The 22,373-nt window shown below is 37.5% G+C and overlaps 1 protein-coding gene across 17 annotated transcripts in view; it reads left to right on the forward strand.

The window, feature by feature from the left end:
* The window catches only part of ryr2a (ryanodine receptor 2a (cardiac)), a 231,815-nt gene that overhangs the window by 140,015 nt on the left and 69,427 nt on the right, over positions 1 to 22,373 (forward strand). For all 17 annotated transcript variants that reach the window (XM_067511788.1, XM_067511778.1, XM_067511780.1 and 14 more), the window contains 22 exons: positions 3,567 to 3,787; positions 4,597 to 4,687; positions 4,875 to 5,015; positions 6,357 to 6,520; positions 6,841 to 6,919; positions 7,038 to 7,127; positions 7,910 to 8,047; positions 8,170 to 8,247; positions 8,432 to 8,507; positions 8,833 to 8,956; positions 9,704 to 9,819; positions 10,673 to 10,737; positions 10,872 to 10,993; positions 11,203 to 11,252; positions 11,874 to 11,934; positions 13,625 to 13,863; positions 14,668 to 14,749; positions 15,204 to 15,334; positions 15,550 to 15,677; positions 15,804 to 15,996; positions 17,426 to 17,508; positions 17,817 to 17,974. In XM_067511788.1, coding sequence (XP_067367889.1) covers positions 3,567 to 3,787; positions 4,597 to 4,687; positions 4,875 to 5,015; positions 6,357 to 6,520; positions 6,841 to 6,919; positions 7,038 to 7,127; positions 7,910 to 8,047; positions 8,170 to 8,247; positions 8,432 to 8,507; positions 8,833 to 8,956; positions 9,704 to 9,819; positions 10,673 to 10,737; positions 10,872 to 10,993; positions 11,203 to 11,252; positions 11,874 to 11,934; positions 13,625 to 13,863; positions 14,668 to 14,749; positions 15,204 to 15,334; positions 15,550 to 15,677; positions 15,804 to 15,996; positions 17,426 to 17,508; positions 17,817 to 17,974 — 2,630 coding nt within the window. The remainder of the gene's footprint in view (positions 1 to 3,566; positions 3,788 to 4,596; positions 4,688 to 4,874; positions 5,016 to 6,356; positions 6,521 to 6,840; positions 6,920 to 7,037; positions 7,128 to 7,909; positions 8,048 to 8,169; positions 8,248 to 8,431; positions 8,508 to 8,832; positions 8,957 to 9,703; positions 9,820 to 10,672; positions 10,738 to 10,871; positions 10,994 to 11,202; positions 11,253 to 11,873; positions 11,935 to 13,624; positions 13,864 to 14,667; positions 14,750 to 15,203; positions 15,335 to 15,549; positions 15,678 to 15,803; positions 15,997 to 17,425; positions 17,509 to 17,816; positions 17,975 to 22,373) is intronic.

Consider the following 22,373-nt stretch of genomic DNA (forward strand, 5'->3'; position numbering starts at 1 on the left):
ATGAAAATTTAATGATCTAATAAAAGCTAAGATAAATACAGGTGATAAATAATAAGTCTTAAAAATAGAGAGGGTGTCTGCTTCCCGAATCTGAACTGGGAGCTGTTTCAACAAAAGAGGAGCTTGATAGCTAAAGACTCTGCCCCCCATTCTACTTTTGGAGTAGACCTGTATTCTGAGATCGAAGTTCTCTATTAGGATATCTTACTAAGAGGTCTTTTCGATATGATTGATCTTGATCGCTTGGACCTTTTTATATGTAAGAAAGAGGGTTTTAAATTCTATTCTAGATTTAACATGAAGACAATGGAGAAAGTTAATGAAGGAGAAATATGATTTCTCTTGCCAATTCCAGTCACTACTCTTGCTGCAGCATTTTGGATTAATTGCAAGCTTTGTTCCATAGCTGGAAGAAATCTGTTCTAGAGTTTTGTTTTATATGTGATGTAAACAACAGATACTGAATTTCCTTGCAGTAGTATTGGAGGACAAAGCTATGCGATCTAGACTAATGATATTGCTGGACAACATATTTCTGAGATTTATTTGGCCCAGTAACTATAACTTCAATTTTGTCTGAGTTTAGTAGTAGGAAAATGTATGACATCCAAACCTTTATGTCTTGTAGGCATGCTTAAGGTTTGAATTGTTTCATAGGGTTTCATGGATAGATATAGCTGCGTGTCATCGGCAGTGCTGTTTCTGTACTGTGATGTACTCTAAAGCCTGACTGAAAGTCTTTAAGCAAGTTACAGTATTTCTTTACAGGTGATCACATAATTGCTTTGGTTTTTACTTTTTCAAGGATTTTAGAGATAAAGGGGAGGTTGGATATTGGTCTGTAATTGGCTAAGACACCTGAAAAAGACAAGATTTTTTAAGTAGCTGTTTAATTACAGCTACCTTATAAGTCTATAGTACATAGCCTGTTTTTGAAGCTATATTGATGACATCTAAAATAAATGTATCTAATAAGGGTAAAGCATCATTGAGCGGTCTAGTCGGGATAGGGTCTAGCAGACATAATAATATATAAAAATAATATATGAAAGAGGCCTCCAGAATGCCAGAACAGCATATTATTCATTATTAATAGAGGAAAAAAGAACAACCCCCAATTACTTTTCAGCACTGTAAACAGGCTGACAGGAATCCATAGTCCTTTTCTACCTATTGGCACTCAAAGCGGTTTACACTGCTATTATTCACCCATTCACACACACACTCATACACCGATGGGGGAGCTGCTTTACAGCCGACCAACACCAGGAGCAACTAAGTTGGGGTTCAGTTTCTTGTTCAAAGGCATTTTGACGTGTGACTGAAGGAGGTGGGGATTGAACCAACAACTGTGAGACTGGTGGACAACCGCTCTACCTTCTTGTGCCACAGTCGCCCAGAAGGGAATACTACAATCACTTTAATAAAAATTAGAAAAATCATAAGTTAACGTGCTGTGCTTAAAGGATACATGTAATCTATGTAACCTGTTGCACAAAAATAGCGAAATAATTATGTGGTGAGTTCAGGGTCCAGCCCGATCATGATGCTTTAACGCTGATGGGCGTGTAACTTTTTTCACACCTGTTGTCTTTAGTGGCAAGAATGATGTATTACTATATGGGTTTTGTTCAACTACAGGGGTTGTTCTTACCTTCCCTGGCTGTTTCATAAAGATCTAGCTGTGCTTTAGACTCTTAAAATAATGGAGACTGCAATAAGGTGTGCAGACATATGTATCTTGCAGATTAGCTGTGAAAGTCCATCCACATTTTAGCTGTGTTCAAAAATAAGTCACCCAAGTCCTAAGACAACTTTTTTGACAGCGTGCCACCTCACATTCCAGTTTACACAACCATCTCATCCCAGGAATTTCACAGGAGTTTAATCTAAGATTAGTGGCAGTAAGAATCCAACAATCCATACAGTTTGTCCCAGTCTTGGGAGTTAATCAGTGTCAGTGTGTCTTACACGGGTGTTTGCTGAACAGATGTACACACCATCATTTGATTTTAGCATTGGTTTTTCACCAGGGCTTGAACATAGTGTCAAATGTCTTTGTTGTTCACTCTCGAGATCAACACAACATGATCTACTGTCTCTTTTTCCCAGGGAGAGGAGTGGTCCACCATCTCAGGTTGTTATGTCAGATGTTTCAGCATGGACTTCAAGAGTTTGGCCTGGCTAATCCTTGTTCATGTAACCTCAGCTTTTTTTAATTTGTAGGGGGTTGACACCATGCCAGGGTCAGCAGACCCGAGCAGCTAAAACTCTCTTCCTTCATCCCCGTGTTCGTCCATTTCACTGCACTCTTGTTCATATTCATATATCTCAGCATTTTACAAAAGTTTCACAATCTGATAGGGTTTGCCACTTTCTATTAGGAAGCTTTACTGTCTTCAAATAAATGTCAGGTAAATCCAACATCTAATTTATTCCATCCTGTGTTTTTTTTTTTTTTTTTTTTTAATAGACACCATTACATAATCATCCACTGTATAAACTTCAACTCTAGAACAGCATTTTAGCGTGATCGGCACATAACTGCAAAATCCAAAACAACAGATTTAACTGCTTCACCAAAACTGCAAATTTAAATCTATATCAAAATGTGCTGTTCTGTTCATGTTTATTTATGCTTTAGAACGTAATTGCGGTGACAGAAAATAAGGTTTTATTTCTCAGATTTACTGCTTTGCTCTAATTGCATCCCTCTCTTTATTCAATCTCTACCGCGCTTGACCTCTTTCTCTGTCTCAGAGACAAGAGCATCATAAACCACCCACCTTATTGATTTTATCGTCTCTGTTGAAGTTCTGTGGTGATTGCTAATATGCTCTTATGTAGGAGCTCGCCAGTTCACCAATTTTAACAGTATAATGACAGAAAATACTGCTTTTCTGTGTTCATGTTGGTCTTGCTAGACACTGTGTTTCAGTTTTCGTAGGACTTAATGTGGACTTGAATAAAAAACAAGGCAGCATCACTATATTAATGATCTCTCCTGTCATATAGCATTAGATGCTCCTAATTAGGGTACTGTGTTTACAATGTAAATAATCTGTTTTAATCCAACATACTGTGACCAACAGATGCGTCTGAACTGGCTTAATTGATGGGATCATATTGTCCAAGTCTATGTATTAGCTGTATTTAACAGGTCTTTTACCACTTATGGATGAAACAACTGTAACCCTTGAGCCCAGGAGCTTACTTAGGAAAGCTGATTTCTTAACTTGCACATAAAGGGGGAAGCTGGTTTCTCAAAAGGGGTAGAGGTTTAGATTTCTCACTAAGAAAGCAGGTTTCTTGCCCCGTTTAGGCATAACCAGGTTTCTAATAAGCTTTTCCATCAGCACATACCGAAAGGCTGCAGACAGAAAAACGCAGCTGACTGAATGAGCGAGACATCGTTATCAAGGTGATACCACCTTATTTGTAAAACAAAGTCAAAGTCTTACTGAAAATTTAACTAACACAAATAACAGAGAAGCATTTTTTTATTCAGAAGAGCCCAAAACTGATCACAAACCATTACTTTCTTCTTGTGTCTCTTTTTGTGTCAGGCTGCTCTCAGTGCCACAGACATGGCACTTGCCCTTAACAGGTATCTTTGCACAGCTGTGTTGCCTCTCCTGACTAAGTGTGCACCACTGTTTGCGGGAACAGAGCCTTTTGCCTCATTGATCGACTCCCTCCTCCACACGGTTTATCGACTCTCCAAAGGCTGCTGCCTCACCAAGGCCCAGAGGGATGCAATAGAAGAGTGTCTGTTAGCTGTTTGTGGGTAAGACTTTTAAGACGTACTGTATGTGAGAGTCATGCATATCAAACAGTGTGGATAATTCCTCAAACTCCTAGGTAGAGAACAACAATCTAAGAAAATGTAGCAAAGTTGTGCTAAATGGTTTGACTACTTTGAATAAAATTGGGCTATCCATTGTATAATATTAAATGGTAAATGGTCTTCACTTATATAGCGCTTTTCTCCCTATTGGTACTCAAAGCGCTTTACACTGCTTCTCATTTATCCACACACACTCACACACCGATGGGGAACTGCTATGTAACTGGCCTACACTCACTGGAAGCAACAAAGATGCGGTTCAGTGTCTTGCTCAAGGACACTTCGACTTAATCGGAGAAAACGGGGATCAAACAAACAACTGAAAGTTTCTCTTACTGGTCTGGTCAAAAGGGTCCTAAATAGTATCTTTTGCACAGATCTTAGGAACTTCTTTCCAGGAAACAAACGAAATAAAGAGGGAACTGTCAAAGCTTTCTATGAGTCTCAGCTGAACATTGGAGTGCATTTTGAAAGGGCTGAGGGGTGCACATGTTCTCCATTTCCATATATTGCGGTTGCATTCTGTGAAATACAACCTATTTTAATGTATTGCTACATAAAAACCTTAATTTTTATTGGACTGGCCTAAAAAATTCAGAACAAATCCTTAAAGAACAGGTTACAATATTTAGTGAATAATTTAATTTATATGCATCATACGATTATATTTTCATAATGATAATGCTACAGCATTTCAGCTTTGTCATTGCAACCAGTGAAAAAATGTATGTTATCTTTATAATGTGCAGTAAGCTGAGGCCTTCAATGATGCAACATCTGCTAAGGAGGCTGGTGTTTGATGTCCCGCTGCTTAACGAACATACTAAGATGCCTCTCAAGGTGAGAAACATCATTTTAACCCTCTTGCAATGACACTACCTCTGCATCAGTGTATTTTTATTTTGTTTATTTTTTATTTTTTGCAAGATTGAGTCACAGATGTTTGTGCCACTGCCTGCGCTTGTTTAATGGAATCAATTCTCAAAGCCACCAGATGATTGATCAAAATTCTCTTGACATGCCCCAGCTGTTGACCAATCACTATGAGCGTTGCTGGAAGTATTACTGCCTGGCTGGAGGCTGGGGTAACTTTGGTGCTGCATCAGATGAAGAACTGCACCTTTCCAGGAAATTATTCTGGGGAATATTTGATGCTCTTTCACACAAGGTGAGGCTCTATTTATGTTATAGAACATGAAATGATTATGAAATGAACCGGGTGATACCTAAAATAAGTCAACATGTAAAGGGAACTTACAATTTTGAGAGACTCACAAAAATCACGCTTCCTGAATGTTACTGCCCAGTATAGCTCAAGATCCCAAAATCATTGATTCTATCTGTTATCATTAAGGGAAAGTTAGCTCTCCCACCTGCCCTTGCGTGGGTTTCCTCCAGATTAGGTTAATTGGTTACTCTAAATTAAAGTGAGTGTAAAGGGTTGTCTGTTTGTGTAGGTCTATCTGCTGGCCCTGAGATAGACTTGCGATGTGTCCAGGGTGTACTCCACCTCTTGGCCACTGACAGCTGGGCCTAAACAGGATAAGCAGTTAAAGATGATGTAGACACTGGTCAAATTAATTATCTTTTATTCTGCACACATAATCTTTGTGTATATACAGTGTGTCTGTGTGGAGTTGCATATGCACATAATCAACATGTATATCTGTACATACAGTACATGTTGATTGTGTTTTTACCTTTTCTGTTCCATTCTGTTTATTTGTTTTCATCTAAAAGACTAACTAGGGACACAGACTGCAAATGACCTTTTTGCTGCATGCCCCATATACAAAATCCACACATATATATATATATATATATATATATATATATATATATATATATATATATATATATATATATATATATATATATATATAAATAATTTGTCCTTTTGGCTTGTACCGTACATTCAGGGTCGCCACAGCGGATCATTAGTCCGCACGTTGATTTGGCACAGTTTTTTGTTGGGAGGAGCCGAGTGTGAACCTCCGTCCCTATGGTCAGTAGGCGGCCACTCTGCCAACTGTGCCACTGCTGCCCCTTAAAGCCCCTTAAAGTTCATTAAAGTCAAGACTAACAAGATATATAGAGAAAACCCAACAATTTCCCCTTAAGCAAGTCCTAGGCAATAGTGAAGAGTAAAAACTCCCTTTGATGGAAGAAACTTCCAGCTAGGACCACACAAAGCCAAAGCCAGGGACACCTGCAAAAAGGGACAGAGACAGGTAGACAGAGAGGGAGAAAGAAGACACGAAATTAATGTCATACAGTGGTGACAAATACATGTTGCGTGAGATGAGAGGAGAGAGGGAAGAGAGGAGGAAAGCTGGCCGCTGGTGTATCAAGGCCTAATAAATGCTATTTCAAATGACTATATCTCAACTGACTATAGGTGAATAAACATGTGGTATTAGAACCAGAATCAATCTAGTTGAAGCTTGCTATAACTACAATGTCTAATGAGATATAAAGCTGCAGGTGTGTTTGTGTGCTCATGATGTAGCGGTATGACCAGGAGCTGTTTAAGCTGGCACTGCCATGTCTCAGTGCTGTGGCTGGAGCTCTTCCTCCAGACTACATGGAGTCTAACTACATGGCCATAATGGAGAAACAGTCATCCATGGACTCAGAGGGAAACTTTACTCCACAGCCGGCAGACACCTCCAAGTATGCAACATACTGAACATTTGTCTTGTTTTTTTATTGAAATAGTCCACATTTTTAGGCTAAAAATGGTTGTCATATGTATTAAGATCCTATTTCCTGAGGATCTCAATTGAGAATGTTATAAACAATTTCAGAAATAGGAGTTACAGAAATAAGAGATTTGTAAAACAAAATCCTATTATCTGTAATCGTTCATGGACAGAAAATCCAGATTTAAATGTTTTAAACAATTTGGGTTGGTAAAATAAATTCAGAGGTTGGTTGATTTGACCTCCCCACATGCTTCAATACATGTATTTTGTGTGTTCTATCATCAACAGTGTGACCATTCCAGAGAAACTGGACTATTTCATTACAAAATATGCAGAGCACATCCATGAGAAGTGGTGCATAGAAAAGGTAAGTAGGTAACTGGTCAAATAATGTTCCATTTCTGTTTCTGATTTGTTTTACTTATGACTTAGAATTTACTTAAAGTACTTGTACTTATTTTAAAATATCTCTTTTTATCGTGCAGTTTTCCAATGGCTGGTCATATGGGGAAAAGATTTGTGAAATCAGCAAAAGCCAACCTTTACTGAAACCGTACAAAGGCCTCTCTGAAAAGGTAGTCTGCAAGTCTAGGTCTGTTTACCTTAGGAATTGATCTGATTGATTTAGTGAAATTATAAGAATTTAAGTGGGAAATTGGGAAACCGATGTGAGATCTGATAATGGTTTTACTAGAGAAGTCATTTCACTTTGCTTGAGTCAGAACTACAGAAAGAATCACAGTGATGTCTCTGACTTCTTATACACAATCTATTAGCTTGCTTACAGACAGCAGTGCTGTGTCTCACACACACACACACACCTAACAGCAACTTTTGATTTTGCAATAGTTTAATTCAGTGGATTGACATTAGTTAGCGACAGCTGTTGAACCTCCAGACAACATCAATGATTAACTCCTAAAAACTGGAAACATCTAGCAAAAAGTTTTATCTTGCACAGAGGAGGAGAGACAGAAGCACCTAATCAATTAAATATGTCAGGTAAAGCTGATGTATGTCAACATTGATGCTTGGAAGAGAGGAAATGCTAGATCATGGTGTCACTGTTTAGAAGAGATTTTAAAAATAGTTTAAATTGATTTAGGTTGTGTGGTTTTGGGCCAGTGTTGTTTCTTAGATTCCGTATGATTAATCACTACTCTGGTTTAAAAGAGGGGCCTCACCCAAACTCGGGTAAACTACACCAGTCAGTTTTAGGCAAGTGATGGTTAATGTCATGGTTTTAGTTAAACTTAAACTTGACTTTCAAAAGACCAAACTTCTACCTGAAGTTTTAAGGTGATATTTTTAAAAGAGAAGAAATACGGTATAATAAATTTAGACTGTTTTCTTGTAGGATAAGGACTCATACTGCTGGTCAGTCAGAGAGTCTCTGAAGACCATGTTGGCGTGGGGCTGGAGCATTGATAGGAATAGAGAGGGAGACCCCACCAGCCTCCATAACAAGTCCAGAAGGATATCACAAGCAAGCCAGGTACTCATGTTTACCTACACACAACTATACCAAGACGTTTTGCTCTATTCATAACAGAATAAAGGAAAAATACCTCAAAAACCTACAGCATTACACCGTATACTACATCTTCTATTTCACAGCTGTCTTTTGAAGGAGCTCCAGCGTTCAGTCCTAGACCTATCGATATGAGTAATGTAACACTATCCAGAGACATGCAGGTAGGTTAATGTCTAGACACAAGCATGTAACAATATACAAAGTATGTGTAAATTAAAGAAAGTTTTCATCCCCAAACTTAGGGAAAATATGTATCTATATAGTATCAATATGCACACAGAGAATGAATAAACTGATCTGTGCAATGGGACAGAGTCACATATGTTTAATATTGTGTTTGTCCAGTCTATGGCAGAGCTGCTTGCAGAGAATTATCATAACATCTGGGCTAGGAAAAAGAAAATAGAACTGGAAGCTAAAGGTAAATATAACACGACACATCCACACCAATTTATATTGATGCCATCATGAGATGAAACCAAAGCATTGATCAGCACAATAATCTGAATCTAGCAGCGTAGGAGCATTAATTCCATATTTATTGTGTTCATTTGAAACTACTAGGGAAAAACTGTTTATATGAACTGGCAAATAAGCGAAGCGAAAAGGCCATTTATAAATTAATCCAAAAGCCATGCTTATGATGCTCCTGAAGGACTATTGACATAAGGGGAGAAATCTAGGGTTTTCTTTTCAACAGCCTGTTTTACTTACCCTCCACCTTGCTATGTTGCTTTTGTCGCCAGGTGGAGGAAATCACCCCCTTCTGGTTCCCTATGATACACTGACTGCCAAAGAGAAATCCAAAGACAGAGAAAAAGCCCAAGACATCCTCAAGTTTCTCCAGATCAATGGATACACTGTGTCTAGGTAAGAAAATAGGTTAACTCTCTGCACACTGATTGAATACATTTTGTATGAGGCTCATTGAATGACTTTATGTTTACACACTAAAATGAATAGTGTCTGCACACAGTGAGATGATCTAAGATATCCCATTATATTCTAAAATGGTTAACAACGTGTTTAACATAACTTACATAGGGGTGCACCTCTTCCCCCTCAGTCACTGACACTGTAAGAGATATGGTTTGATTAAATTAAAAAGAAAAGTAAAAGATATCAAAAGCGATTTATGAGTGGAGACTGCACCAGTGGGAAATAGGTAGATGTGCACTTTCCATTCTGGACACTGGTGGGAGTTCTAGGCTGGCTTCAGGCAAGATGAGGCAAGAGTTCACCTAGTGACTTGTGGTGTGGCTGAAGAGTGCAGACACTTAACAGAGAACTGGGGTTGTGTAGGATGGTTACTGAGAAACAATAAACAGATCTGGAGTCTGTGGCTGAACAGGGAGGGCTGATACAGGCCAGAAGACAAGCGATCATACATATTACAAACTGGTATATATACAATTAAAACTTGTTAAATAACAATATGCAGCTCTGAAAAAGATAGCTTTATAGTGTTTGAAGGTTTCTATCAATGTAATCTCTGCTCTAGATGCACAAAAATGAACTTAATATTTCTGCTCTCATTTAAATGTAGCAAAGGCGAAATATGAACAAATTTCTTAACATGTGAGATCATTCCTTTACAAGTGTGTTTGGTGTTTCTAGAGGTGTGAAGTCACAGGAGCTGGATACTCCAGCTATAGAGAAGCGATTTGCTTACACCTTCCTCCAACAGCTCATCACATACGTAGACCAGGCCCAACAACACATGATGGAGTTTGGTGAGACTCTTCTTCTGACAGTCTTTAAAAGATGATTACAGTGAAACATGCATGCAAAATATGTAACTGGATATTAATCATTTCTAAAGTACATTGATGTTAAATAATTAAATGGCAGCATTTTGGTGGAGTGGTTAGCTCTGCCGCTTTACACCTAGAAGGTTGCTGGTTCACGGCCCTCTGTGGCTTTTTTGTGTGGAGTTTGCTTGTTGTCTCCATGCTGCCTTGGGTTTCCTCCGGGTACTCAGTTTCCTCCCACAGTCCAAAAATGAATATGTGAATCTAAAATTGCCCATTGGATGTCAATGTGTGATCTTCTCTCTGTGTATGTCTCTATGCTGCCCTGAGATAGACTGGCAACCTGTCCAGGGTGTACCCTGCCTCTTTTTTAATGACAGCTGGGATAGGCTCCAGCTCCCCTGCGACCCAGTATAAGCAGTGACAGATAATTTATTCCCCCAAAACAGAAATACCAGAGTAGAAAGTCCGTAGAGGTCTGATCCTATGATTTCAACATCCTGTGAACAGACAAGACAGAAATCAGTTTCTACCACAATGATTGGACGAGTCAAGAAAAGAGAAGAATCTGCTATTTGTGACCTGACCTGAATCCTGTTGAGAAGGCTTTTCACTTTCTGAAGACAAAACTAAAGTCAAAATGCCCCAACAACAAATTAAATTATAGCTGACCAGCCACAACACAGCTTTATTGTTTCATAGCAAATCTTCATATCAAATCTTCATTTGTATAATACTGAGCTAAAGTGATGACAGTTTGTCTGGACTATTACGTATGCACCTGGCGTCATGTGAAGAGACGCGCCATCATCGTTGACTTTGTTGTGTCTTTTAGATGTGGGAACCAGACTGAAGGGAGAGAAGATTCCTCATGAACAGCAAATTAAGTTCTTTGGAAAGGTCTCATAATAACTCATAATTGTTTATATTTTATTGCTAAAAGCATGACAATAATATTAAAATATGGGTCTACGTGGCCTGAGGGACTCTGGATAGTGACAGTGTCCACTGTATATTTATGGTGTTTGACACAGGTCGTCTTGCCACTGGTGGATCAGTACTTTAAAAACCACAGGCTGTACTTCTTGTCCACGGCAATCCATCCTATCAGCAGCGGAGGTCACGCTTCTAACAAGGAGAAAGAGATGGTGACCAGGTGAGTGAGAATAATTGCAGAGTAGATAGGCAGAAATCCAGTGATGCCAGAATTACAGGGCAAATGAGTTTCAACGTTGTAGAAACAGACTAATATCAGGCTGTGTCTCTGTGGTCTCTGTTTTCCTTTGTTTTCCTCTCACCTTTCTTTTCTCTCTTTCTCTGCTTACCTCTCTACCTCCTATCTCTCCTTTCTTTTAAACCTTTCAGTCTTTTCTGCAAACTGGGAGTTCTTGTCAGATATAGGATATCGTTATTTGGTAAGAAAATTACGGAAGAAAGAATTCTTGCGTCATTGCTGATTTTTAACTACAGTTTGCGATCCTAAGTTACAGTGTGCACACCATGTGTGCATGGGTGTGTGTGCATGCATGCATGAGAGTGCAAGTTTGTGTTCTCGCCATCTGCTAAGCAGATATCATAATGCCATGCTCCCTAAAGTAAAAAGATGTTCCTCTGCAAATTATTTTAAATACATCTGAAATAACGAGATATATTTGAAATTTTGTAGATTTTAGATTATTTTATATTTGTTTTTGGTATTTGGTTTGGTATTTTAAGCTGTTTGAACAATAAACTTGTTCATAATGATCCCTTATGTTTCTTTGAACAACATAAAATCTTTAGAATAAACAAGGTCTATCTAATTATACATGCAACAACTTCTATTTTGTGAAGGAACATCCTCTTCATTGAATTGGATTCTCTCATGTGCATTTTACTCGACAAACATAACAGATGTGATTCTTCATATTTGGTTTTCATAGTTGTCTGTGTGTCTGTTTACTCATAACATACTTGATAAATATGAAACCCAGCAATCGAAGCAGTATGTGTAGTGTTTTTCCAGTATATTATGTTATCTCTACACTGCTCTCCAGGTAACAATGCCACTTCTATAGTGAACTGTCTGCAGATACTGGGACAAAGCCTGGATGCCAGGTAAGGCATTGTAAATGTGCATGCGTGTGTAAATGCATCTCTTTATCTCATTGTTTTAAAATTAATTTAATAATGTTCACTGATAAGATAAAAAGAAAGATATAAAGAACAACAACAAAAACAATGTTTGGGTGTGACCTGTTTACTTTAATACAGTATAAAACATTTCCTTTTTTGGTTATAAGAAACAGAATTTACATTATTATAAATAGTCTGCTTACCATTAGTTTGTTATATAACTATATGCTTTTGACTTATTATTTGTAGTTTTAAGTCTAAGTGAAGGTATACATATAAAATTGTTCAGCTGTAGGTGTTACACCTTGGTTCATTTGTACTTTAGAGATTTATATTTAGGGTGTCCGATGCTTTCACTCAAATAAAAAAATAAAATAAAATAAAATTTAACCAGTCAGCTTTATGATAAGTAGAAGCTTAAATTATATTATGTCCACTAACATCTTTGTTGTCAGTATTGTCATTGAAAAAACTAAATCACATATTGTATTTAGGATATAACTCAGTGTTATTATTAAGACTACAAAAGTTCTCATAGAGAATTGTTAATCAGCTACACATTAAAGTGGTAAATAGGCTCAACTGAAATGATTCTACAAGGTGGAGGTTGAAAAGTGATAACTGTCAACAACAAAAGTAAAGCTGAATTTAAGCACTGCTGTGCTAAAGTCTTAAGATGTAGTTACAGTAATACTTATATTTTTCAAGAATATTTTTAAAACAACATTGTTATTTTAGCTTTATATTTCTGTGTTAGACTCTACAGGCTATATTGTCTCCGCTTCTCCATTTGGGATCTCACCCCAAAATCTGTGCTTTGTTCGACTTTTTTCCTATTTGTTCTTTTCAGCCAAAGTTGCTCTGTTTATTAAACACCAGTAGCTGCCACATTTGTTTGGACAGAAGGACACTCGAGAATTTCTATTCTCGCTGGATATGCTTAACTGCAATGGAATGATGAGGATTTTACTGTCCAACTACTCATTCAAACACAGATTAGTACTTACAACGCTACTCGAGTACTAAAATGTACCGAGTCTAGGAAAAATTGGTATGTGGTCATCTGGGTCATCTGGCCAGGAGACTTCTGTATCCCAGCCTGACCCTACAGAAGTCTTCGGCAATGCACTCAGTGCCAGCTCCCTGGGCGCCACCTGTGGCTGCCCACTGATACCCTAGAGAATGGGTACAGATCAGAATGTTATTGAAACATGTATATGTAAATGTATATGTACTCAATGACCAATAAAGCTTCTAATTTTAATTAGGGTTTAACTTTAAGGTATTGTCTTATTTAGCAAAAGCAACAGCAAAATGAACAACACAAAACAAACAGAGCTATTTTGCTCTATTCTGACTATTTTATTCTAAAAGTCTACGGTCTGTGGTCTGCGGTCTGTCGTATTTCGTAATTGCTGTTGCCAGTTGAGCAATAGATGTTGAGCTCCGATAACATTCTGACCAAACTCTTGGTTCAGTCTTTAAAGCATATGAATTTCACATTTCACCTGTGCTGTACTGGAGATGTCCTCTTTCTCTTTCTTTTTCATTGAGAGTATTTGATTCAGTTTACTTTTTTAGTTGCAGTGCATTTTTCTCTATTAAAATAAATTTTATGAAACTATGGTTTGTAAAAATAAAGATTGAAAACTTGACTCTCCAAATATATCAGGACAGTGATGAAGACTGGTCTGGAGTCAGTGAAGACAGCTCTGCGGTCATACTTTGACAGCGCAGCAGAGGACCTGGAGAAGACACAGGAGAACCTGAAGCTTGGTCAGTTCACCCACAGCAGAGAGCAGCCACGAGGCGTCACTCAGATCATCAACTATACCACCTTTGCTCTGCTGCCAGTCCTCTCCTCCCTGTTCGAACACATTGGACAGAACATGTTTGGAGAAGACCTTATATGTAAGTGCTGATCTTTGGTGTTTTGTGTGTGATAGGGATGTTTAAGTCAAAGTCACAAGAAAATGTAACAAAATATGTTGCAGAGCAGGGTGAGCAGCATTTCTGGATCTTCTTCATATGTGGATGTTTTTTTTTGCTTTGTAGAGTTTTATCTTGCATTTGTAAATGCAGGGACAAGTGTGGCTCAATCACAATGGATTTTATTGTTCCTGAACCCATGTTCACTACACTACAGCATCATGTCCATATTGTAATAGCAAAAAGGCAAAGACTTTTTTTTTTATAAGAAATTAAAGTTAACTTTTAATTATTTTTAAGGGGGGGGTGCAATATTTTTAAACTAATTATTATTATATTGTTATAACTGTACTATAACTTAATTTATGTTATAATTTGTGTTTGCAAAGTTTCCATCGGCTTGATAAATTAGTTAGAAATGTAAATGTAAATAATTTCTGATAAAGAAGCATTTATAATAGTTAATTGTGCATTAAATATTATGCTGGTGAAAATAGTTTGTGTTGTACTCTTTCCAACAATTTAAAATAAGAGGCTAACAACATTTGCTCGTAAATATACATTTCTAAAGGTTCTCTGAATCCTTTTTGATACTATAAATCATAAATGGTGAAATTGTTTTTGCTGTTTTACATTAAGAAATTTTATTGTTGAAGTTTTGCCCATGCAGTCCTTCACTAAGTGGTAAACCTAAAAACCTCACACAACATCTAAATTTATTTGGCAACAGGGTTGTAAAAAAGGCATATAACTTTTTGAAATTAAAACTGGCCTCTCTTCCTCTAGTGGATGATGTCCAGGTTTCCTGTTACAGAATTCTCAACAGCCTCTACCTTCTGGGAACCAACAAAAGCATCTATGTAGAAAGGTACAGCTGCATTACATTACAGTAAACTTGACATTAAATACAACTCAGTATCAGGTTACTGTAGTTTATTCTGACTTTGAGATTAGGACTTATCTAAAGTAAACATGATGGGTTTATGTAACACTGGCAATAAGCTATCAGGCTCTTAACAGCAAAGGGAAACTGATTTGTATTGTGTGGTACTGAATTTTATCCAGCAGTACATCTTCATCCTATAAAACTGTAGTTTTAAACATTGTAACAATTCACAAATGCCAAGTGAAATGCTGTCAAAGTATTAGTATTATAATGCTGAAATACACTGAGGAAACACTTTAAAGCATAGAGCGTCAGATGACTGTTTTTCAAAGAGCTTATGCATGACTGACACAAAAATCAAAATTTGAAACAATATTATCCAATGAATGACTCTTCTCCTCTCTTCTGCTCTTCTCTCCTCCCTTCTGCTCTCCAGGCAGCGTCCATCATTAGGAAAGTGTTTAGCAGCCTTCTCAGCTGCCTTCCCTGTTGCCTTCCTCGAGCCACACATCAACAAGTTTAACAGTTACTCCATCTACATCAGCAAAGGATCTAAAGACAGAGCAGGCAGTTATGAGTTTCTTTACATTTGAATGTTTAGCTTCTCTCTGTTCTTGCATTTCATAATGTTATGCTCACTTTAAATGTAACTCGGATTCAGATCAGAGTGATGACGGAGGGCTGAGGTTGCAGGATTATCTTTCTAACACGTAATCTAATCATATAAATCAGTGTATTTATGTTGATCTTTAGTGATAAGATGCATTTCTCTTACTTCCCAGCTCTAGGCCTTCCAGGACAGGTTGAGGATGTTTGTCCTTTGATCCCAAACTTAGATAAGTCTCTGGAGGAAATAATGGTGTTGGCAGAGTCAGGCATGAGATACACTCAGATGCCCCATGTTATGGAGGTAGGAACTAATTGTATAACTCTCCATCTTAAACGTGCACATAAGTGAGATTCACTATTTCAGGAGGGGGGAAGGGAATTTCTCATTCTAGTTTAACATTTGGTATGTTTTCTTCCTCTATTCAAGGTGGTGTTGCCCATGTTATGCAGCTACATGTCTCACTGGTGGGAACATGGACCAGAGAGCAACCCAGACAAAGCTGACAGTTGCTGCACCTTTGTGACCTCGGAACACATGAACACTCTTCTAGGAAACATTCTAAAGATTATCTACAACAATCTGGGAATAGATGAGGGGGCCTGGATGAAAAGACTAGCTGGTAAACATGATGACTGTGTAACAATAGGTAACAAAGGGGTTTAGATATATTCATTTTAAAAAAAGAGGCAGAAGTGCTAGCCCACACCCATCATGTAATATTGAATTATTTTTCAATAAGTTGTTTAGAAGTTCAACTGATTTAAATTGGTTTGTCAAAAATGAATTTATGTAAACCCCTTTGTTAATTGCTGTTGTACAGTAGGTACAACAAATAAGGTAGAACAATTTAAAGTGGAGCCTATAAGCCTCTTCTTATCTGTAGTTAAACAGTAGTTATACCATATTATTCGCACCTACCATGTAATCTACTGCGAATGCTTCAGGATTCATAGTAATGATATACTAATCTTTATTATTATTATTATATATTTTTTTTATTTTTATTATTATTATCACAACTTCCGTCCTCCATATGTTTTTGGCGCCTAACTACAGCCTACTTTCAGCCAGAAACACTGTTCAAACTTCAAAACATTCAGCTTATAAAGAAAATTAATGTGTGTATACAGCTTTAAAAATATCTTTTACACTTTTTAATATTTTTATACTTTTTAAAAATTATTGCTATAATATCATCAATGACATAATATAATTGCCACTGACATTTTTACTTTTGAACCTTTAAGGCCAAGTGGCGTTGAAGTTTGCCTAACCAGTAAATAAAGAGGCAACATTTCATTTCAGCTATTTCAGAAAAAGCAAAACTTTAAGGAATCTCAGCAAAACAGTTTAGCTTTTTTTTTCAGCTTATATCTGATACTTTCACCTACTAAGATTTCAACTTTAACATGATGTTTTGAAATGGTCATAGTAGTTTATAAATTCTATTTTTTTTTCAGGTGTTTGACTTAAACTTTGCACTCAGCTATTACTTTTCTACATTTTCCAGGATTTTTATGCTATTATTTCATGTTATGTCTACTCGAGGCAAAAGAGTTAATCTTCTGCTTATTTTCTACTTTATTTTCAAGTTTATTTACATTTTTATAAAAAACATTTTCGCTATTTTAGCAAAAGCAAAACTTTTAGCTATTTTTAATAGTTCAGCCGTATTTCAGCAAAAGCAAACATTTCAGCTCTTTCAGCAGAAACAGTTCAGCTTTTTTCAGCTCGGAAAATCTTTTCAGCACTGAAGCTTTCACAGTATATATTTTTTTGGGGGGGAATGCTTTTTCTGGTTATGTAATAAGCACCACTACAAAATACTTACACTGTAGCTATTCTTCTCATTCTCATCGTGTTACCCTGTTATTCCCCAAAGTTTGCTTATTGTTATCAAGTAACAAATATGTATCCATAGGCAAGTTCGCTGTACTTACCCTGTAAGTTGCAGGCTGTAATCTAAAGTGTTACAAATTAATTTAATGAAAGGCTGATGAATAAGCCACCATGAGACAGACATATTGACATCTGTCTTTGTCCCCAAGTTTTCTCTCAGCCGATCATCAGTAAGGCCAAACCCCAGCTGCTCAAGACCCATTTCCTGCCTCTGATGGAGAAACTCAAAAAAGTGAGTCTCATCATTTAATAACATGCTAAAGTTTCTTCTGTGGTCTATTAGAACACAAGTGAATAAAGTCAATACGTTTAGTGATGTACCAACCACATATTTGATAGAATTATCCATTAGGCTTGAATAATTGCATATTTGCATTTTAAAGTGTTTTTGGATTTATTCTTATTCTTAGAGTACTTGGAATACTGTGAATCTGCTGTTTTTTATTAATTTGACATATTTGTCGTTCTCAAACTCCCTGGTTTAGTGTTGTCACCCACACATTTAGTGTGTACATGAAGAGATCTTGTACTGTGTTGCAGAAAGCAGCAGTTGTGCTGATGGATGAGGAACACAGCAAGGCAGAGGGAAGAGGGGAGATGTCAGAGACAGAGCTTCTCATCATGGATCAGTTCACCATATTGGTCAGAGACCTGTATGCCTTCTATCCTCTCCTCATCCGATTTGTTGACTACAACAGGTATGTGCTCTGAACAAAGGCTTCCTGTTCTTGTTTTCCTATAATTATTCATGGTTTTCTGAAGCAACCATTAGTACTAATGGGACATCAACCCATCCATCAGGCACATCGGCTTCTCCATTAGGTCTGATGTTTTTGGAAAGGGTAAGGAAATCAAAAGAGATACAAACATACAACCCAGAACCTTCTGTTAACCATGTGACCACCATGCTGCTCACATATCATTTCAGTATTAAAAATCACTATTATGAAATATAGCTGTCATTAGTCCAAAAAACATGTTGTCCAAGAGAAAAAAACCTTAAAACCATTGTTCTTCACTGTTCAGTCTTTGCATAAATGTTTACTTTTATTTGTTTCCCCGGTTGTTTTGGTTGCATATGAAAACTAAAACCTTGACGATTACCATTTACAAACTGTCCAGCCTTCAGGATCATCCACATCTAAGCATCTGGAACAAAGATTGGCCCTTCATTGAGCCTATAAACCAATCATAGCCCCTCGACACTAAAGCACAACTTTACATGGGGTGTAACATTTCTCGGGCTGTTACAGCCAAACAATGGTGTGCGTTCCCTGTGATGATGTAACAGTGTTGCACCCAATCAAATAACAGTTCCATGAATGTATAGTTTGTGGTCACTCTGTAAATGGGACATGTGCCTTTTTCACTGCGTATAACGGTCAGAACACTCAGTAGGTGAAAGCAGCACATACTAAATTATTTGGACCACCCAAGAATAGTTGATATGAGAAGGAGCAGAGGTTTGGAGTAGCATATTTAGTTACGTTGATTTTTATTAAAATATGGTGTTTTGCAGTTCTGAACTTCCACAAAGGCATTTGGTTACCTGGTCCATTTTTGAAATCTCCAAATGGCCACTTTGATGTCTACCTGGCCGTAGCCCTGTGAAAAACAATCTAGAAAGCTCATTTTCTGATATTTCTGATCAGAAGATGAGAAAATTATTCTGATATATTTTTAACATAATTTGAAAGATTTCTTTTCCACAATTGTGACTTTAAGTCCATTTTATTGTTTGGTTAACCTGGCACACAAAAACACAAAATATTTAGGCGACGATAAACCCAACATTTTACCAACACTGCAAAAAAATATTCCATAGATAAAACTTTAAAAAAAATGCTGTAATATTTTCCACACAGCTTTTAGGTGTTGGTGGAACTTACACACTTTTGGAGTATGGCTAACTCCCTAATATTGATTCGACTATAAGTAAAAACTGTTACTTACATAAAATTTTTTAGAAATGAGAGAACGGTCACCTGAACACTCATAGATTGTATCACAACTACCTAGTTTTAGCTTTATATGTTAGATAACAAAACTAAATACACCAATATGCTAATGTCGCTAGCATGCTAACACGCTAATTAGCATTATGAACATCAGTAACTGCACGGAATTTGTAAAATATTTGACATGTACACATGTACATTCTGGAAAATTTTTAAACGAGTTGGTACAAAGTTATGGACAGATTTGAGGGGCGACTGTGGCGCAGGAAGGTAGAGCGGTTGTCCACCAATCTCACAGTTGTTGATTCAATCCCCGGCTCCTCCGGTCACATGTCGAAGTGTCCTTGAGCAAGACACTGAACCCCAACTTAGTTGCTCCTGGTGAGTGTTGGCCAGCTGCATAGCAGCTCCCCCATCGGTGTATGAGTGTGTGTGTAATTGTGAGTGTGAATGGGTGAATAAGAAGAAGTGTAAAGTGCTTCGAGTGCCAACAGGTAGAAAAGCGCTATATAAGTGCAGAACATTTACTATTTATACAAAGCACTAATAGCAGAGACTGTTCAGTGTTCAGGTGCCGATGCAGCATCTGCTCTGTTTCTGATCAACCTGCAACTTCACTCTGTTGTGTTGCTGCTACAACTTGGCAAAAACTTGGATTTTTAAATCAGTACTTCCACCTGTGAAGTAGACCATAATTCCTTGAAGACTCTGGTAAACCTGGCCTTAGCAAAGAAAATGCACTGCAGCAAAAACAGGTTCAGACTGGTTTTCTTTGAAGTCTTTTAAGCTCTTTCATGGAATTTTGGAAACCTACCTTTTTGGGAAGTTTCACAAACACAAGTACAAAAAAGGGAAATAATGAGTTTCTGTAACTGAAATATTGATTACTGGTAATTCAGTAAATAAAAAACATTAAAGAGCTCTTTTTTTTCTGTTTATTTTTAAATATAAAATGGAAGTACTATGTGCTTCACAGATGATTTGCAGTAACGTTTGTGCCTCAGTAAGTACGCTGTATCGCTGAACACCATTCTATCTTTTTCTCATAAAACTCAGAGTCTTCCCTTTCCAATGACACCAAGCTAATTAGTGCAGCCCTTTCTATGTAAAGATTACAACCATTTTATTTCGGGTATGATTTTTCGGCCTTGTGCTTTAATCTGCACAAAATTACAGCTAAGTTAGAAGCCTGTGTACATAGCCTGTTAATAAATATAAATGGATTAAATCTAATATGGACATGGTCCATTTAGGAAACTTGGAACAGTCTAGATGGATTGGGGTTTAAGACGTTTTAATAGTAGAGTAGAATAACACAGACAGCAGTTAAATTGGGCTGTCAACTGAAATTACTACTTAAACTATATAACTAATCAATCTAATTAATTACTTACTCTGTGATTAATTAAACTAATCACGTATGTGAATTGTTGCTGTGAAACTATTTAAAAATGTTCAAATTCAAAAGGTTTTCAACAGACGAGCAAATCAATCATCAATTCTTTTTCCAATTGCAATGCATTTAGCAAGGGAGTTTTTAGGCTGAATGGTGATGCAAGATGTATATCTTAGTATGTTTTTATTAAGTAAGCTAATTTATTCCTTTTAACCTAAAGCCACAAAGTCTATGAATAAAAGGTGGGCTTAAATTCGATTTTAGTCAAATTCAAGTTATTTTATTTAGTAATGTTCATCAGTGACCTTTTCATGTGTTGTTCTTTACTGTCACAAGATTAGTGGAAAAGTCTGTTTGATATTAACTTAGAGGAACCAGGTTTCTCTGTTAATCAGGAAATGTGTTTAATCCACTGTTGTAACCTGGTTACTCGAAATCAGCCTGGTTCAGACTGTATAATCCCACTGGTTCCTGATTTCTGTGTGTCTGTTGTGTGTCTTCCCAGTAGTAACAGCATAGGGAAAGAGAGAAAGCAGAGCTGCAGACACGAACTGTCTGAATATTCTGTTAGTTTCAAACGAGGGGGCATTACTTGTGTTATACATTTTCATTCAGTCTTCCATTGTGCTCCTCTTCTTGTCTGCAGACTTTAATCAGTGTTCTCCAGGAAAGTCTATAAGGAGAAATAAGATATTGACACCAATGCTGCGTTGTCTCTCCATGTTGCAGAAGAATTTGTGAGTGAGTTGTGATTTGCGGGCAGAGAGACGTTGCTTGGTGTCGCGGACGGAGAAAGACACAGGGCTTTAGAACGCGCCACAGAACACACTTAATCAGCATTTGTTTTTTAACGTGTTATTTTTTTCTGTGATTAGTGTTTTTTATAAATACAAATAGTTATTAAAAACTGACAGTAAAGCAAATTATTTTAAAGACATGCATTCACAAACACTGACAAACAGGTTGACACTGCTGTCATTATGTTTGCCGTGTTTCACTGCACTCAGAGCCGACGGAGAAACAAAGGCCTGCGGAAAAAGCTAACACGGGGGGCTCATCACCTACATTAATAACTGCTGTTGTAACCCAGGACATGTCGCTGTGAAAGAGTTTTTGTGCAGTCGGGACTCAGAGCAACTAGCTGTTAGCCTATGGCCAGACTATCTGCCCAGGTAGTTCCGTCACATGATCACCATCTGTGTGTACAATCCTCCGTGTGCCAATGCAGCCATTGCCAGTGAAAAAACTCACACTGTCACTGCAAAGATACAGACGCAGAATTCTGGGGATTTCAACCATGTTACCTTGGACTCCACTCTGGCTTCTTTTGACCAGGTTGTGGATTGTCGTTCAAGGAAGAACAGAACAGTTGACCTACTCTATAATAAAGGGTGCATACAGAGTAACCCCCCTCCTCCTCTCAGGAAATCCGATCACAGCATGGTTTATGTACACCCCACTGGTACAAAGACAGCTTGCCACAACACACACCATAAGGAAATGGTCTCCTGGACTGGAGGAGGATCTGAGAGGCATCACTGATTGGAATGTGCTACTGAATTGACATGGTGAGGAAAGGGAGGCACTGTCATTTTGCCTGACTGATTACTGTTAAGCCCCTGTTAAGACAGTGCACTGCTCCCTAATAATGGGTAACATGACAATTTTAAAGGTGTTCTTAGCAGGAAGAAAGTGGCTTTTAAACAATGCCTGAGGGAGGCAAAGGATAACTACAGGAGAAAG

The sequence above is a fragment of the Channa argus genome, chromosome 7 (genome assembly GCF_033026475.1).
Source record: "Channa argus isolate prfri chromosome 7, Channa argus male v1.0, whole genome shotgun sequence".
Classification (NCBI taxonomy): Eukaryota; Metazoa; Chordata; class Actinopteri; order Anabantiformes; family Channidae; genus Channa; species Channa argus.